General features: G+C 44.1%; 1 protein-coding gene across 6 annotated transcripts in view; it reads right to left on the bottom strand.

The window, feature by feature from the left end:
• Plce1 (phospholipase C, epsilon 1) overlaps positions 1-18333 on the bottom strand; it is a 304072-nt gene that overhangs the window by 123417 nt on the left and 162322 nt on the right. For all 6 annotated transcript variants that reach the window (XM_006527394.3, XM_011247380.2, XM_011247379.2 and 3 more), the window contains one exon: positions 9578-9894. In XM_006527394.3, the coding sequence (XP_006527457.1) occupies positions 9578-9894 (317 nt within the window). The remainder of the gene's footprint in view (positions 1-9577; positions 9895-18333) is intronic.

Below are 18333 nucleotides of genomic sequence, written 5' to 3'. Positions count from 1 at the left end.
TTGTTTAAATATTTTGGGCAAATGCAGATCCCTGGCAAAGCATAAATACATTCCTCCTTGGCTCTTATATGAGCAGCAAAGATCTCTGAGACAGTGGGTTTTCAAAGGGCTGAATGAAATATCCTAATAGGGTCAGCTCATACAGTCAAAGAGAGGCTCAAACGCTCAGCCTCTGACTAAAGTTTATGTGATCTTTCCGACCATATTCAAGGCCACCAAGGTAACCTGCTCACTGGGGGACCACGGCCCCGAAGGGCTGCTGCAGTTTCTCTGAGTCACTTTTACTACTTCTGATAATAATGATGATTGTTATAGCATATGTCCCAGTTCTTGCCTACCTTTATTTCTATTAATACCATTCTTGTTCTAACCAGTCTCAGGACTGAAGTGTTTCTGGATGCACCTGCTAGACATCAGAAAGCATGCCCCCAGAAGGTCCCTTCTGCGTGTCTTCCAGTCCCAGTGTGAAGGAGGTGCTGTGTTTCCAGGATCAGAAAAGGAGGCTGGTGAACTCAAAGAGTGTTGAAGTCAGGTTGATGTTCTAAATCCTCTTGGGAAGAAGATGGTATCCTTCAGCGGAAGACAACCAAATTCAGACATAACACTTTTTCAGTGTTCAATTAAAAACCGTTATACCAAGACCATGGCTCAGGAAGTCAGGACATCTGAGTCACCCACCATTCTAGTTCTCAGAGTACAGATCATTTACTTAGCAAGACCAAACTTACATTTTCTCACTTGTTAAGTGGCTGGTTAACAAATAAAATAAAATTATAGTGAATTTTTTTTTATCCATAGTTACTTTGTTTTATGTAAGTACACTGCCACTGTCTTTAGACACACCAGAAAAGAGCATATGATCCTATGGTTGTGAGCCACCATGTGGTTGCTGGGAATTGAATTCAAGACCTCTGGAAGAGCAGTCGGGATGTTTCATCTTGATTGGACTGAGATGAATCTAGACTGCTATGGTATGCCCTACCTCTTTAAGTGTGCCAGTGAGGATGTTTCCTGAAACGAAGGCCTGCTATGGATGTCTGAGACAGGAAAGAAAAGGGAAAAGGAGATGTGTAGGCATTCCCTGCTTCCTGGCTGCCATGAGGTGAACATGCTTCCACTGTTGCCATGTGCCATCTTATGCTGGACTGGAAATAAAGCCAGATGACTGGGGCCCGTACCATCTGAAACCAAACCTATTGCCTTGAATTACATTTCTTATGTATTTGGCCGCAACAACACAAAGCCAGCTAGCATGTTAGCAGTGTCTGCCTTGCATGCATGAGGCCTGAAATTTAATTGCTATGACTGAAAAGGTGAGGGATTAGGTAGTTGGTTCCAGATAAGATAACAGGGCAAGGTGAATTGAATCCAGGCAGCCAGTCTCCAAAGCTGCCCTCAAGTGACAGTCCATTGGCCACTACTAAAGGCTACAGTGAGTGAGGGGATCTGCTCTCAGCCAGCTCCAGGACAGATAACCACCAACAGATAAGCTTGCTTACATAATGCTGCACAGCAGGGTGGACCTCTGTGCTGTCATGGAGCTCTGTGCTGTGTTTTGTTTGTTTTTAGATGGCGTCCTTGTTTGTTGCTGAGACCATCCTCTAACGCTTGGGCTCAAGTGTTTTCTTCTGTTTCAACCTCTTGAGCAGCTGAGATTACAGGTGTGTTCTACCATACCCAGTCAATACTGTTTTGGGGGAGAAGGACACTTCTGGGGAGACTCGTAGCCATGGGAGACATGTTTCCCCCACCCCCATGGGGAGATTTGCCAGTGAGCTGAAATTTATTTCCTCAAATGTCTTTACCAGCCTATATGTGTATTCATTTGAGGAAGACAGTTTATACAGCAGATTATCCAGCTGACAGCTTTTGCAAAAACGGGGCAAGACTCTGGTAGGAAACGCTTCTCAACACAATTGGCTAGGTAAGTTCAGAACTATTTTTCCCAAAACATTTCAAGTGCAGGACCATACCTCACCACCACCCTGTGCTTGGTATTCTGCCTTTCTGGAGGAATAGTCTGTCCTCAGTGACAACAAGGCAGCCTCCTGGGAGTCAGAATCTGCTGTAGGGATAGCTGTCACTTGGGAAGTACTCTACAGGAGGGATTAGGGAGCTGTGCGTGGAGGACAGGTCTCAGTTAGAACTGCTTTTCTCTAGAAATATGGCTTATTTTACTCGTTTATCTTCTTCCTAGGAATAAGGCCGTGCCTACTTTTTTTGGTCTAAAAAACAAGTGGCTTTTGAATTGCTGGACTGATGTAGCTCATGAGTTCTACCAAGTGGAAGAAATACGCGAGACCAGAGTGTTGCTCTGGGCCACCAGGTTTGTGGAGCCAAGAGAGGCAGGTTGGTGAGTGACGCAGTTAGCCACACGTGGGTAAAGACAGCCAGCTGGGATCCAGAGGAGTCTGGGGTCCCTGTACTAATGCCGGTGTCAATGAAGGACTTAGGACCTGCCTTCACACCAGCTGGTATAGAAGAGGAGCCCAGACAAGTGGCCTTGCCAAGAACTACCCAAGAAGCAAACACTGCCCTCTTAATGGCCTCTTGAAGCTGAACGTGATCCCCCTAGCCAGAGAGAGCAACTGTCTGTGACATGGAAGAGAGTATGGACATGTGTGTGCAGTGACAGGCTGTGGAGTCACTTTAGGAACAGGTCCTGCAAACCAGTCACCACAGGTGATCGGCACACAAGGATGGAGGCTGTATTATACAGGACATAAGGTATGGGGAGTAAAGACTAGGAGCTGTGACCCTAGAAAGCTCCCCCTTGCCCTGTGTTACAGCATGGGTGTGCTGAGAAAGGGGGAAAGGGAAAAGTGGAGAAGGCAGGATTCAGTCTCTGCTCCACTCTTCTCAGCTACTTATGATCTCTGTGGTGAGGACACAGGGGAAGTACCTCTCTGTCTCTTCTAGAAAAGGAAAACGGCTTGGGAATTTATTGTTAGGGGAATAAAAACAAAGGAAGATCAAAGGGAATGTGGGCTAGCGGCAGAAGCTGGGTGAAGAAAGAAAAAGAGGGTGAAAAGAAAATGACTTGAGACTCTCCAAGAAAGAGGCTTCGTGTGTGGGCAGGCAGCAAGGCCTTCCAAAGGGAGATAGGGAACATTGGCTCCTGGGAGCTTAAGGTCAAGACTCGGGCCTGAGGGACAGGTCCAACCTAAGAAGGCCCAGAAAGATCTGTCTCTCAGACCAAGCATGCAGGGCTGAGTCCAGTATAGATCTGGTGCCTGACTGCTTAAAGGACTTTCCTGTCCCCTTGAGCTTCTGGATATTCTCAAGGAGAAAGCAGGGCCAGGTGTCTGGCTAACGCGCACCTTAGTCTTACAGAGTTGGGAAAAGGGCACAGGAAGAAACGCTGGAGTGATTTATCTCCTGGCCTCTCTCAAGTGGCAAAATCTTTCCAGCTGTTTCATGGTTGTTCTTAGAGCTGCATTTTAGCCATACTTTCCTCAGAACAAACATTACGCAATGTCGCAGCAGGAATTCTCTTCTCCTTCCCCCTCATTACAGATAAGTCCGTATGTACAGAGCGGCTAGGATGTGGGCAACATCTAGCGCATACGTTCTGCTGCCGCTTAGAAGCAAGCTACCTTGCTACACCAGGAAGTCTTGTTCAGGACGGAAGAGCGCTCAGTGGATTGTCTTCCTGTTCAAGTATCCCTCCTGCCCCGCAGTTTCTCCCCTGTAATGTCTACTACTCAAGGACCAGCCCTAGACTCCAGAGCTCAACAGAAGGGGCTGCAGTCTCCCACCTCAGCACCCCCATCCACACTGTCTGCGGCACTCCACGCTGCATGCACTCGCTGCCTTTTTTGGTAGCTATTTGTGTCTGCCCGTGGTAACTTCTGGCAGCTGCACACTCTTATTTACTTTCCTTAGAGCATATCCACCAACTAGCTTGCTCCTGAGACGTGCTGAATAAATGGCCCGGGATGACTGACTGCACCAATAAACTCATCTGCCTCGCCCTGGGGACTAGTACTCTCCGATAGTTGATGTTCTCTTCTTTTGTCTCTTTAGGGCCTGTGATGCACTAAGGAATTTGTTTCCTTCTCTCAAAGATAAGTGTTTCTTATTTTGACCAAAACACCATTTTGGTTAATGGTGTTAAGTTCCATGGTGAAATATTGCTAATTTCTTATTTTAAAATTGGCCTGTGTCTGTCTGGCCTCCCATTGGGAGGAAAGGAAAGGAGGCAAAAGCCCAGTAGGCATGCAGTAGGCATGCAGTAGGGATGTCTTGTACAGATGAATGAAGGAATACAGGATTGTGGCAGGAGTAATTAGAAAATTAGATAAAAAATACAAATAGCGATAATAAAAAAGGATGAAGGCACAAGAGACTTAGGGAAAAGCACGGGAAGAGCTCAAGGCTAATTAGATTCTGAATCAGCACTTCCGGATTGACCAGAAAGTTGACTTCATAATTTAAAAAGTAGAAAGGCAGTAAGGAAAGACAGACTGAAGACAAACCCAGGGTCTGATATCCATTTAGCTACTGTGTGACCTTGGGCAAGTGACTCAATCTTTCTGAACTCATTGTGTTATTTTAAAACCTATTTTGATGCCGGGAGTGGTGGCACACACCTTTAATCCCAGTACTCGGGAGGTAGAGGCAGGCGGATTTCTGAGTTCGAGGCCAGCCTGGTCTACAGAGTGAGTTCCAGGACAGCCAGGGCTGCACAGAGAAACCCTGTCTCGGAAAACCAAAAAAGCCAACCAACCAACTAAACAAACAAAAAAACCCCAAAAAACCTATTATTGAAATAATTTAAATTTACACAAATGCTGTAGAAACAGTACGCAGTTTCCACTTACACTCCTCCACCCTTCCTGGATGCTAATACTGTTCATAATCATAGTGAAGTATAAAAACCAAGACATAAACATTAACACAATAACTAATACAACTGAATACCTTATTGGGATTTTCCCATCACTTTCCTCCACCTCCCCCCCCCCCCCCGTCCAGTATTTACTAAAGCTTGGATTTTCAACTTCCATGACCTTGACATGTTCAAAAGCATTGCCTGTCCCTCAACCCGAGCATGTCTGACATTTCCCCATTCCTAGATTCTGGTTCGCCTCTGCAGCAAGAACACATAAAGGTGACATCACACCTCTTTAAAGCAGATTAAGTAAAGGTGGAAGAGGACATGCATCATTACTGGCCAAGAAACCTGGAGATGGTATCTGTGGCTGGGCTTCTCCACTGTTCTGTGACTATCCAGGATCTTGTAGAAAGTTGCTTGGGGATGCAAATACCCCATCTCTCATCACATTTCATTTTGCCCAATAACTTTGGAATGCATCAGTGGTTCTACATACAATGTTGATGGTTGTTGTGTCCTCATGGGACTCCCCAATTACCTCAATCCTCCAACTCTTACATCAACTCTATAAATAAGAATACCATCATTATTTGTTTTGCTGTCTAAGTTTCACTTTCTTTCTCATGACAGCTGTAAAAGGAGCATGGTTAAAAAATGGGAAAATATCTGGTTCAGAGCACCTACTAACATAGGTGTAGAGGTACTTTAATCTAGCAACATGGCTGCTCTGGCTGGAATACAGATGCATCCTTACTATACACTTTTAACCCCAAACAATGAAGGTAAAGTTAGTTTGTAGAAGGAAGTACTCATGTTTGAAAATGATGTGTGCGAGGAAGACAAAGCAACACATCAGAGAAAGATCTGACAGAATAAGATATGTCCAACTCTCATGAGGAAAGAGAGGAAACAGAGGCAATGTAAGAGGGAGTGGTGCAGAGGGAGATGGGAAGGAGGCAGTTTTACTGGGACAGTTATACAGTTAGAGAGAACAAGCTAGACACAGGAGAAGACAGAATGAGCCAGAGAATGCTAAGGAACCTGAAAATTAGAATATATTGCTTAAGTTAGTATGGGGCCAAGCAGAGCAATTCAGTCAGAAGCTGAGAGAAGCCAGTTTGAATCAGTCAGCTTGGAGAGGAGTTTTGAGCCTGGCAGCTGAGTTGAACCAGCCCTCAGACTTCAGAAAGAACTATAAAGGGTGATCTTATTGAGTAGTAAGTCTCAAAGACTAGAAACATTCTAGGCCTAGATTGGATTGCACAGAGGCTAGAAGCTTCCAGGTCTAGGCCTAGGTTAGCAGATAGAGGCAGTAAGTCTGGGAGATGATGATTCCATAAGGCAAATAAAAGATACTTTCACAAATAGGTGAAGTTTCCTTCCCTTTTTGTGTGGTGCATATACATGGTCATGTGTATGTTCATATGTATATGCAGATTATGTGTGCGTGTGCATGGGTGGGATGGGGGGGGGGAGGAGAGGTCGGTGTCCAATGTCTTCTTCAATTTCTCTCCACCTTATTTTTTGAGCCAGGGTATATCATTGAATCTAGAACTCTTAAGTTCAGCAAGGCTGAAAGAATCCAGAATCGACCTATCTCCTCTCCACCCCTCTCAGCATCCTTTCATTTCTTTGTAGAAAGCCACACTAATTTGGAGGCAATTCAAAGTCATTCTTGTATCATTCTCTTTGGATGTTACGCAGCCTTTCCACCTTTCAGTATAAAGTGATCAGAATTAGCTATTTGCGAGCTGGTTGGTGGAAATTCCTTGGAATCTGCCTTTGATGACAGTACAGACTGAAGTTTTAATCACTTTGCCCATGATTTGTATGGAAATAGATGCTTGAGAATACTTGAAAACACTCTCTTCTCATAAGTAGTTTAAGTGTTTTCCCAGAAGTCTTGTTTACATTCTGAAGTTGCAGCTAAACTATTTTCAGAGATAGCCCAAAGCATACCTCACCCTGGCTATGGGTGCCCTATCTCCAGCTCTGCTCTGCGTCAGGGAATCGCTGGTTCATCATTGACTCCCAAGATTGATGGAAAAAGTCCAAGTTTGGTTTAAAATTAGATTTTTTAAACTTCTGGCAATTCACTTGTAAGTTAAGGTCTATTTTTTTTTTTTTTTAAAGAACAGGGTCTTAAAGATGTGAGAGTAAAGAGAGCTGGAAATTTCAAATAAGTCACGAAACAGTAAAATCACTCTGTTTATGGGAACTTTCATTTTCCCATCCATTTTTATCAGTAAGAAATCAAGACCACCAGGAGATTTACCTAAAAAAAAAAACAACAACAACAACTCTGGGTCAGTGTGGTTTGCAAGCTCCTAGGGATTCCCTGTAATTTTGTCTTAGTTTGGGGTGGGATGGAAATCTGCAGTTATAGCTAGTATCACCCTCAATGCAGGTGACATGCAGGACACTGGAGAGGTGAAAGCCCAGATTATATGGGTTTGGATCTCACAACAGCCACCCATCTCCTTGCACCTTGGTTTACCCACTGAGGATGGGAAAGTTTTTCTTCAGGGTTCCTTACTGTGAAGACATGTGGTGCATGTAATATGGTGACCATTTGCCTGCCAGGCCTGTGGACACAGGCTTCTTCCTGAGGAATGGTGTTTAGAGACACATCTGCACATGAAGTCAGTTGGGCTCAGCCTCTAACGCTTTTCTTCATCCCCTGGGCTTCATCCTGGTCAATGATATTCACCACCATTGCCAGGGTCTTTGCTGGAAAGCATGGAGGCTGCAGACTGAGGCCAAGTGTAAGGACGGGTACATGTAACAAAGGCTGATTGACCCTCTGCCACCCAGAGATAGCCATGACCCACAATGAGAGTCTTCTTAGCATTAGATGGAGCTTACACGTGAGCCAAATCAGAAATTGTGCTATTCGTAAAATTCAACCAAGAACCTATAATATCTATATTAAAAAGTAGTAACTTGATAATCAGAGCAAAAAAGTCAAGACTATAATGAGTGGAAGAAGAACAAGAAAATGATGGGTGTGGGGTGCATAATGGAGAGAGAAGAAGGATCCTTTAAGACCAGGACCGGCATCTCCTTCTTGTCACTTTCCTCCTTGACCTAAGCCACAGGTTGGACCATGAAAGGCAGTCTGTGTTCTGGTCAAGCAAGGCTTACTCGGGAGACCCAGTAGAAACATCTACAAGGGACTGAACCTTAAGCTATGCTCCCAGACACAAACGCCTGACACCACATCAACTCCTCAACTCCATAATCCTGTGACTATCAGTCACATAGACAATGTCCCAAGCTCCCGGTATTCTGGTTACAGCCAGGTAAGCTCCGCCCCACAGTTACCTGGCAACAGCAAGGTAGCCCAGCCCACTACAAAAGGGGCTGCTCAGGCTGGAGAGATGGATCAGCCATTAAAGGCTAGGCTCACAACCAAAAGGGGCCTGCTCCACCCCTCCTCTCTCTCTTAAGCTCTTGCTCTCTCCTTGTCTCTTACCTCTCCCTCCTTCTCATCTTCCCTTCCCCTCTCTCTCCACGTGGCCATGGCCAGCCTCTACTTCTTTACCCCCCCACCCCTTTCTCTTTCTCTCTCTGCCTTTCTATAATAAAATTCTAAAACCATGGACTGTCTCTGCTCATGGAGATCAGCTGTGATAGAGCAATAGAGCAGGTTTCTCTCTAATGAGCCACGCATCTAACCTCCCGCTGAGAGGCCTTCCTGCGCCCTAGCCACAGAGGCTGCCTAGCTAGCAGACTCTCTCCCCTCCCTGCAGTAACCTGCTAGAGCTCTCCCCCTCCCTTCCCCCTTCGGACCCCTGGCCAGAGTCAGCCCAAGGGTCCGTTTTCAGTTCTTCCACGACATACAGCGCTCTGGGATGTCCAAGAGCAAGAACCAGTCGTCCCAGGCTACTGTGAGGCCCAGGGACCCCAAGACCAGCTCTTTGGTGATTGATACCCCAGTGGTCTGTGGTGCCTGAGAATCAGAGACTGAGTCTTCCCCATCCCCTGGAGAGGGGTTGTGTGGCCTGTGAGGCCTGATGCCCGTCCCGGATGGTTCCATGGAGTCCCGCTGCAGTCTACCCAAGCTCTGGCAGGATGAGGGTCTCCCACCCCTTTATTTCTGCACGCGCAGTGCCCCACAGCCATAGAGACGGCAGCGGTCAGTTTCCCATTCCCAACTCGGTCCCTGGATGCCATATAGAAGCTCCACCTTCAGTGTTTCCAAACTCTACGCTCACTGTGCTCTTTAGACCTGGCTTGTGGCATTTCTCAGAGCTTTAAGGTGACTTTCTGGGCTTGAAGATGTTAGGGATACAGAGAGAGGAGTGGAATGATTCATCCCTCCCTAGGAACTACCTCCATGCTTCCTTAGATGAGAAGCTCCGGGCATGTTGGCCTTTTGCATTTCTGAGAAGTGCTGATGGACAGAAGGGAGATATGTAGATAGATGTGGCCCGGTGCTATGCTGTCAAAGCTCACAACCAAGACACGGGTCTTAAAAACACTGTTGGAAATGGGTGATTGGGGAGGCTAGGAATTGAAATACTTGTAGACTCCATCAGACTTGCAGGCAGTTAGGGTGGAGTGAGGAGGAAGAAGGCAGTATGGTGGCAATCTCAGGGACTGGGAAGGAAATTGACCGTCATAGAAGAGACAAAGACAGGTAGGAGAGATATCAAAGACAGACAAACCCAGACAAGAAGTACACTTGAGAATAATACATGTTGGCTCAAATACAGAAACGTCCAAGTGGCTCCTTACCTCGTTAAATCTCATCACAAGGTCTTCAAGGGCATTGTGTTCTCCACTTTGAGACGTGAGGATGGATTCTGAGATGGATGCTTTGAGACGGGGCAGTGATCTCTGGCATTCAGGTGAACTCAAGTCCCGGGTTAAGAAGCAGAGGTAGTCCATGGGCAGGACCCTGCGGTAAATGTTCTGTTCCTGCTCTGTTAAGATGCTGGCTACTTCCTCCGGGAACTGAATGAGGGGCTGGAGATCAATCAGCTCCTTGCTGATTCCAGCTGAACTTGAAGGAACAGGATTGGAATTGGCCATAGAGGTGCCCAGTTGGCGTTCTAGGAAAAAAAATTATGGTTATTCCAAGACTGGGATCCCTGACAATAGATATTTACTGGAAAGCCAGCCAAAACCTTACAGATTTCTAAGCTTAGTGAGCAGCCCTAAACTGTCATACTTGCACACATAGAGACCTTCCTCACATCTGTTCTCCCACATCCCTGGGAGGTGGAGGCAGGGATGTATCTTTTGTCAGAAGCATCATTAATTTAACACATCACTATCCAACAAGCTCACTATAAAATTTTATAGATCATCTACTTCTTTATCTTCCTTGGTTAGTCATCAGAGTTAAGATAAATAAGGCTGAGTGTGTGCACAGCTAGGTGAGTTTGAGGACAGAAGACTGCCCCTGGATGTGCACATTTGTTAAAAATGCATAGACCCTCTATAACACAGTTTCAAAGCATCATGGTATATTCTACCGTTCCCACACCTGCAAAGACTTCTATTTCACCGAGGATTAGCTATTTTTCATGTTACCCCTGGTAACAAGAAAGTGGCAGAGGAATGCAGGGCAGGAGGTGAAAAGTGCCACAGGGAGAAGAACCGAAGGCAGGGATGGATAGGTTCACACAGTTCCCTTAATAGAACGGACACACACTTCTCTTCACTTTCCTACCTTTCTACTCTAGTTCTTAGCTTAGCTATCTGCCCAAATTCATTCATTCATTCATTCATTCCCCATTTTTTAACTGAGCCATTTGCTATTTTCCTGCGGATGACCCTGAACTTCTGTTTCTTTTGAGTACTAGAATTACAGGTGTTTAGGTAGTACTGGAACCCAAACGCAGGACCATGTGTATGCTCAAGTCCTCTATCAGCTGAGCTATATCCCCATCCCTGGGGGAACATCCAGCTTTGTGGTTAAACAACTTTGGGAAAGGTTAAAACATTCATGTTACACAATCTCTTCCTAGAGATACTTCAGGCACACTGGGACATTACCACAGGCTCTGAAGGGCTTTCGGTAAAGAGCCCATTTGCATTATCTTAGGCCAGCATCACCCACACTCACTTTATCTAATATCTAGTTGATCATTCTGTACAACTAGCATTCTTGGAACCTCTTCTGGAAACACTACTATGTGATCCAAACTACCCACGATCTCCATCTTGTGCATGTCTTTTCTCATAGCAGACCTCCTGGACATCTTTATATTCTTAGACTGCTGCAGTAGAGACCATATGCTATGCAACCAGAATCATATATGCCTCCTGTTGTTAAAGGTCTAAGTGGTCCTTGTTAAGATAAGGCCCAACTGTATTCCTGATAACACCATACTCCTAGACTCCCACCTCTGCCAAGCTGGAAGTGCTGGGCAGCTACCAGTTCTAGAAGGAATTCCACAGCTTTCCCATTTCAATTCTTTCACTCTCTCGATTTCAACTCTTTCACTCTCTCTTGCAGAGATTTTTGGGTGTATCACCACAAATGGCTCTACCACAGAATCACTCAGTGTGGTGGAGAGCGTCTGTAATTTCAGGACTAGAGAAGGTGAGACAGGAAGATTATGAGTTTAAAGCCAGTCTAGGTGGGTGGTGGTGGCGCACGCCTTTAATCCCAGCACTTGGGAGGCAAAGGCAGGCGGATTTCTGAGTTCCAGGACAGCCTGGTCTACAGAGTGAGTTCCAGGACAGCCAGGGCTACACAGAGAAACCCTGTCTCAAAAATCAAAAAACAAAAAAAACAAAACAAAAAAAAAGACAGTCTAGATGAGACAGTAAATTTCAAGCCAGCCAGGGCTTAACAGTGAGTGGTGAGATCTTAACTCAAAAAAATATATGAAGAAAAATTTTTAAGGTTCCACTGTCTTTGCCCTCCACTGATACAAAGCTAGATGGTTCTAAACTTATTCCTGGTAACAATTTCTGTTTTGTTTTCCCTATAAATTCTATTATAGCCACATGATCACATCTGTTTAATCCTAAAAGTCAGATAGGTGACTGAGCGATTCACTTTATACTTATCTGTCTCCTGGACTAAACCACCAAAAACCTACTGTAGCAGAAATTGGGGACTACCACTTGGTTCCTCTAACCTTATATTTTTAAAAGTCTAACATGTATCCCAGAATCTAGCCACTATGACCCCAAAGTTCAATTCTTTGAATAGTTTATAAAATAGCTGTGCTTACTGGAAATTGAATCACACTAAAGCTAGATGCCAGGGACAGTTTTTGGTACTGATACTTTATGTACAGTGAAATTAGTCACATACAGAATGCTTTTTCTCAGAAGCATCTAACTTGAAAACATGGTTTCAAAATAAAGTACTCTACAGAGGAACTAACAGTAAATCTTCTGTAGTAACAACTTGTGTAATATGTAATAGACGAGATGATGAAACAAAATACATAAATAACTAAGATGACATATTTGAAACAACAATATATCCTGAGATACAAATCACTGTCACAATGATGGATCTAGTGATAAGTAGGAGTGACGGAGATGAGAATAAAACAGTTAAAAAAAAAAGAAGAAGAAAGAAACATAATCAGAGTAACCACAATAAATCTAATGGCCTGTGATATCATGTCCAAAGAAAACAGATCAAGGCTGCAAGGCTTGAAACATATTTGGGCTTCTCCACACGTTTTCTAAAGGCAGGAATACACAGGGATTTTATATATTCACAAGGTAACATCATACAAGTATCCTTGGGACACAGTTTTCTATCACCAGCTCCCATGCTTTGAGCAGGTAATACATTCCTCCTTCTCTCATCCTTGCTGGACCCTCCTGCTCACAGCCTTCCTCCTCACATGCTAGCCTCTCCTACCTCATCAGCCTATCATCGCCACCTCCCTCTACACAGCCTGATGCTGCCTTAGAGACCTGGAGCTCACCACTCCTAATCTTTCTCTCTCACCTGAGCACCCACAGGGAGTGTACGCTGTCTCTTGCAAAAACCATCTTAGAAAGTTTCTGATGAATAAAACTATCTTCCCCACCTATGTGTGGCAACTCATTCTCTACTCTACTCTACTCTACTCTACTCTACTCTACTCTACTCTACTCTACTCTACTCTACTCTACTCTCTACTCTACTCATAATCCTAGCTTTGGGTTGGGGCTGGAGAGATGGAAACAGGAGGGTACAGAGTTCAAGGCCAACTGAACTACAGGTCTTTCGCTCAAAACCCAAAACTCAACCTAAAATTATCTACCTCACTTTCAGGCTCAGCCACCCAGTCTTCTGTAATGCTCACTCTACAGCTGAATATTGAGACTATCACAGTCTAGACACAGACACCGGGAGACAAAGTAACTCCAAATTGCGATTCTCTGCTCAAGTAAAAGGTACCTATACTTTCTGTGGAAATTCAGGAGAGTCAGTATTCAAAATTTATTCCTTTATATTTATTTTAAATGTATGTGGGCGTGAGTGTGCTCCATACCACACACGTGGAGGTCAGAGGGCAACTTGCAGGAGTCAGTTCTCTCCTTCTGCCATGTGAGTCCCAGGGATTGAACTCAGGTAACCAGGTTTGATGGCACGCACCTTTACCTGCTGAGCCATCTCACCGTCTCCCAGGAGATTCCATATTATCATCCAGATTTGACTCCCAAGAGCTGTAGCTCAGATAAGGTAACATAAGCAGTAAGTCAGAGCTGACCTCTGAACAGGATCTATTTGCCTTCAAATCCCATGTCTTCATTATTCAGCATGCTGTCACCTTGACATCCCAGTTTATAGACGCATTACAAGAGATTTGGGTGAGTGTGAAGCAATTTGTTTGTCACATTACTTGGAGGGATCAGATAAAATGACCTCTTTGAGTGTGGCCCAGAAGGTAGGCTTCTCTCCCTCAGCCTGAAGTGTCTCTTCAATTGTAGTGCTGTAGCCTGCAGACACTCAGGTGGGCCCTTTGTGAATTCATAGGAATTCCCCATGTTTTAAGTCAGAACTGTCTAAAGTATGTGATACAGGATTTATACAAAGCATAACATAGATTAATAATTTACAGGAAATAGTGGGTTCAAACAAAGGTAAAGATATTTTACTCACTTTATTTTTTTCATTTTTTTAGAGAAATTATATCTTTTTAAAATATTTTTATTAGGTATTTTCCTCATTTACATTTCCAATGCTATCCCAAAAGTCCCCCATACCCTCCCCCCCACTCCCCTACCCACCCACTCCCACTTTTTGGCCCTGGCGTTCCCCTGTACTGGGGCATATAAAGTTTGCATGTCCAATGGGCCTCTCTTTCCAGTGATGGCCGACTAGGCCATCTTTTGATACATATGCAGCTAGAGTCAAGAGCTCTGGGGTACTGGTTAGTTCATAATGTTGTTTCACCTATAGGGTTACAGATCCCTTTAGCTTCTTGGGTACTTTCTCTAGCTCCTCCACTGGGGGCCCTGTGATCCATTAATTTTTTTAATATTAAACTATTTTTAGATTCTAAGGAAGGCTGTTCTGTACGAGCAGTGATCTTTTCTTATTTACTAAATCCTAATATCAGAGTGCTTAGAATTAGACTAGAACACGGTAGGCACGTAGTAAATGAACAGACAAATTTGACATCATTTTTCTTGCATCCATTAAGAGGTACTGTTCAACTTGAAGGCCGGCCTCTAATCACTGAGCACGCAAACGATGGCTCCTTAGTGTAGAGAGGCAGAGTGCTCAGCCAGAAGCCAGAATCTTCAGGTTCTAACTCACCCTTTTGCTAATTCCAGAGCTGACTGCTGATAAGCTAGATTCTTGGGTCTTTGGCACAACCACATGGCTCCAACCTTATACAGAGTAAGAGCTGTGGTATCTCCCTGTCACCCGAGCAATGGTTTCCTCCCAGTGTGATGGCATTACTCTGGAACTGTGATGACCACGTGAAGCATAGAAGGAAAAAACAAACTCATTCTCTTTCATTAAGAAATAACAACCGCCGGGCATGGTGGCGCACGCCTTTGATCCCAGCACTCGGGAGGCAGAGGCAGGCGGATTTCTGAGTTCGAGGCCAGCCTGGTCTACAAAGTGAGTTCCAGGACAGCCAGGGCTTTACAGAGAGACCCTATCTCAAAAAACCAAACCAAACCAAACCAAACCAAACCAAACCAAACCAAACCAAACCAAACAAACAAACAAACAAACAAACAAACAAACAAAAAAACAAATGAAAAAAATAAACCAAAACAAAAAAAAGAAATAACAACCACTCTGCAAAGTGGAAGTGGCTGGTGTTCTTGAACCTCAGCTTGAGGTACTTGGGCGAGATTTTGTGCTAAACAAGTTACTGTTTTCTGTCATGCAACCCCTATAGGCTTGGAGATTTTCAAAATGTACTAGACGGAGAGTAACTCCTGGGACACACTCATAAGTGTAGATCATCCCCTGGGTCTTTCTGCCTGATTCAGATTCTTGTAGATTGCCCCGGGGAATGGTCCTAGCAGACAAAGTCTCGTTGGTGATCACCAGAGAGGAAGGAGAGAGCGGAGTGCTCTCTGAGGATGCTGAAGCTTTTTGGAGTAACAGCTCACAAAAGAAAGGTTTGGCCTGGACTTCTCATCCCCCAAGGCAAGGAGCAACTTAGATAGATGATGAGACCCAGAAATCTAAATGCGCACATACTTGTTTCTTCCTGAGCACACCCATATTCTGGTACTTCCTTGTTTTCTACAATGATACCCTATCTCTTAAAATAGGCTTCACCCGTGAGGGACAAACTACTGTCTCCTGAGCAGGCACAGCCACTCTCCCCTGCCTTCTGCACACAGATTCCCAGACGCCCAGGAGAAGTTCTTGGAACCATAAACTTCAGAAAATCTGAAGGCCCTGGCTAACCCGTTGTAGACAGCTGAGGGTAATGAGACACCGTGAAGAGACACTGATCCCTCTGTAAAGGATGTGGAGACAGACAGCAAGGTTGAGGGCTGCTGGTGATAGCACATCATATTCCCTGTGGGGATTATTAAAGGGTTTGAGAAATCCTGCAGTTAAGAAAAGAGCTTCTTGGTTCTAGAGAGGTAGCTCAGCAGTTAAGAGGACCCGTTGCTCTTCCAGAGGATCCGAGTTCAGTTCCGACTACCCACACGCCAGCTCACAATGGAACCTAACTCCAGTGGGTTCTAATGCACCATTCTGACCTCATTGAGCACCAAGCACACACATGGTACACACACAGATATGCAAGCAAAACAATCATTCAAACAAACTTTAGATAAACGTGGGTTGGGAAGGTGTAGTGTTAGGGAGTGTGTGCTAACCAAGATGGTAGCACTTTCTATAATAGTGATTAAAGCATAGCCACTCAGGATACTCTTGGCTTGGCTATGCTGGGAGCATGAAGGTCCTTGCACCCACAGATCACCAGGGAAACCAGGAATGCTAAGCATGCAGATTGCCCTTTCAAAAGAAGGGATGCAAAACCTGTTTTTCCACCCAGAGAGCTGGGAATTGGAGGTGATTTATAGCCTTGTGATCTGTGTTATCTGTAGGGCCAGCAGGACCAGAGGTAGCTAATAGTCTAAATGATCCTTACTTTATCTGTTTAGACAGAGGTTACCCCAAGCTCCCACAACCAGGACCAGAGATGGCTAATAGCCTACACGATCTCTATGTTATCTGTGTGACTGAAACCATGCCAGATCCTGCCAGAGGCCTCTCTTGGAAGAAGTGACATGTATTTTAAGTTGAGTTTCAATGTTATTATGCCTTTTAGTGCACCAGGGATTGTAGTACACCAGGACACTTTCCCCACACTGTACTGTTTTTAAATATGCTGGCAACCAACTGCCTGACGTCAGACTCTCAACGTTTAATTCAGCCTGACAAAGTCAAGCTGGACCAAGTTTTCATTTTCACCTCTTTATGGTTCATTTCTCTGCCTGTCACGGTGCTTACAGGGAATGCACCTCAAATAATAGCTACTCGCTCTAGCGCTCCCTTTCCAAATATTAATATTATTAGCATTACATAACAGGCTTTATTCTCATAGAAAACATGTACTGTGTGGTAATCTCCATTCCATAGACTATGGAACAGGAAATATTAAGCCATTTTCTTAAAGATAACAGTGCTCTAAAGAGATGGGGTTAAAATGTTAACCTTGTTCTAACTCTGGAAATACGCCCATTTCACACCAATCATTTTGAGGGATCTTTTGCAGAGGAGACATAGTCTCCTGATTTTCTATGAAGTGAATTTCTCTCTCTCTCTCTCTCTCTCTCTCTCTCTCTCTCTCTCTCTCTCTCTCTCTCTCTGTGTGTGTGTGTGTGTGTGTGTCTGTCTGTCTGTCTGTCTGTCTATCTCTCTCTTCCTCCCTCCCTCCCTCCTGGGTAAGAAGTGGAGTTGGAGAGTTAGATTTCTCCTTATAGAGTCTGAAGTTAGAAGGCATTCTCTCTCTCTAATCTCCAACCACAACTTTAAAGGACATATGAAGAAACCCCAGGAGACCCTGTTTATGACTTTGCTTCTGAAACTCTATCATTCCCACTCTGTCAATAGCTGGGAGCTAGCTATGCATGGCTTGGAAGGCAAGTCAAGATGAGTCAAGATTGTAGGCATGTCTCCTTAGCCATTTTAATTCTAGTACTTTATCTAACATATATTCTTGCAAAAACATAGACTGAGGTAAATTAATCTGTATTGAAATGGAAAGTTTTTCATGAGTTTACATGAAAAAAGAAAACATAAAACAATAAATGCGATGTCATTGAGGGGCAGAGAGATTTGTAATGGTAGGCCTAGGTTTTCATATCTGTCCAGGACACAGAGTTCTGTTCTGCTTAGTTTAGTTTTTTGTTTTTTTGAAATAATGTACAAATAACAGTATTTAAAAAAACACATTAAAATGTTTCTGGAAATTTTATCCATAGAACAAAACTCCAATATTCTCACAATCAAAAAACAGGCTCAGTTTTTGGGGTGTTCATATTTTTCCAATAAATATTGGTGGGGATGGAGAGATAGTGCAGTTAAGAGCATGTGTTGCTCTTTCTTAGGACCTAGGTTCAGTTCCCAACCTCCCCCCATGGCAGCTTGCAACAGTCTGTAACTTCAGTGCCCAGGATCCAGTACCCTCCTCTGACCTTCCCAGGTACTAGGCACACACGGTGCAGAGAATATGGGCTGGCAAAACACTAATACATTAAATGATTGACTAAATTTTCCTTTTGAAAAGTAGTTATTTGACTTATGGAAGAAAGCAGGAAAACCTTCTTGTATAGACTCTATTTTTAACTCTGAAAAACTGAGTGAATTTCATAAACAGTTACTTTATTTTAAAAAGCTAAATATCAGGTTCTCAGTTGCAGTATCTAATGGCGCACTTCCAATTATATAAAATGAGGCACAGAAAGAAGGACATTGATTTCTTTTTAGAAAAAAGTTAAAATTGTCTTAAAAACACCAACTCTCAGGCAGAGCTAGAAATTGCTTCTGTAGGGAAGTGACAGGCTTAGAGAAGGTTAGTAAATTGGTGTGAGTT

The sequence above is a fragment of the Mus musculus genome, chromosome 19, assembly GCF_000001635.26.
Source record: "Mus musculus strain C57BL/6J chromosome 19, GRCm38.p6 C57BL/6J".
Taxonomy (NCBI): domain Eukaryota; kingdom Metazoa; phylum Chordata; class Mammalia; order Rodentia; family Muridae; genus Mus; species Mus musculus.
Note: the sequence above shows the minus strand (reverse complement) of the source record. Positions and strands in the feature narration are given on the sequence as shown.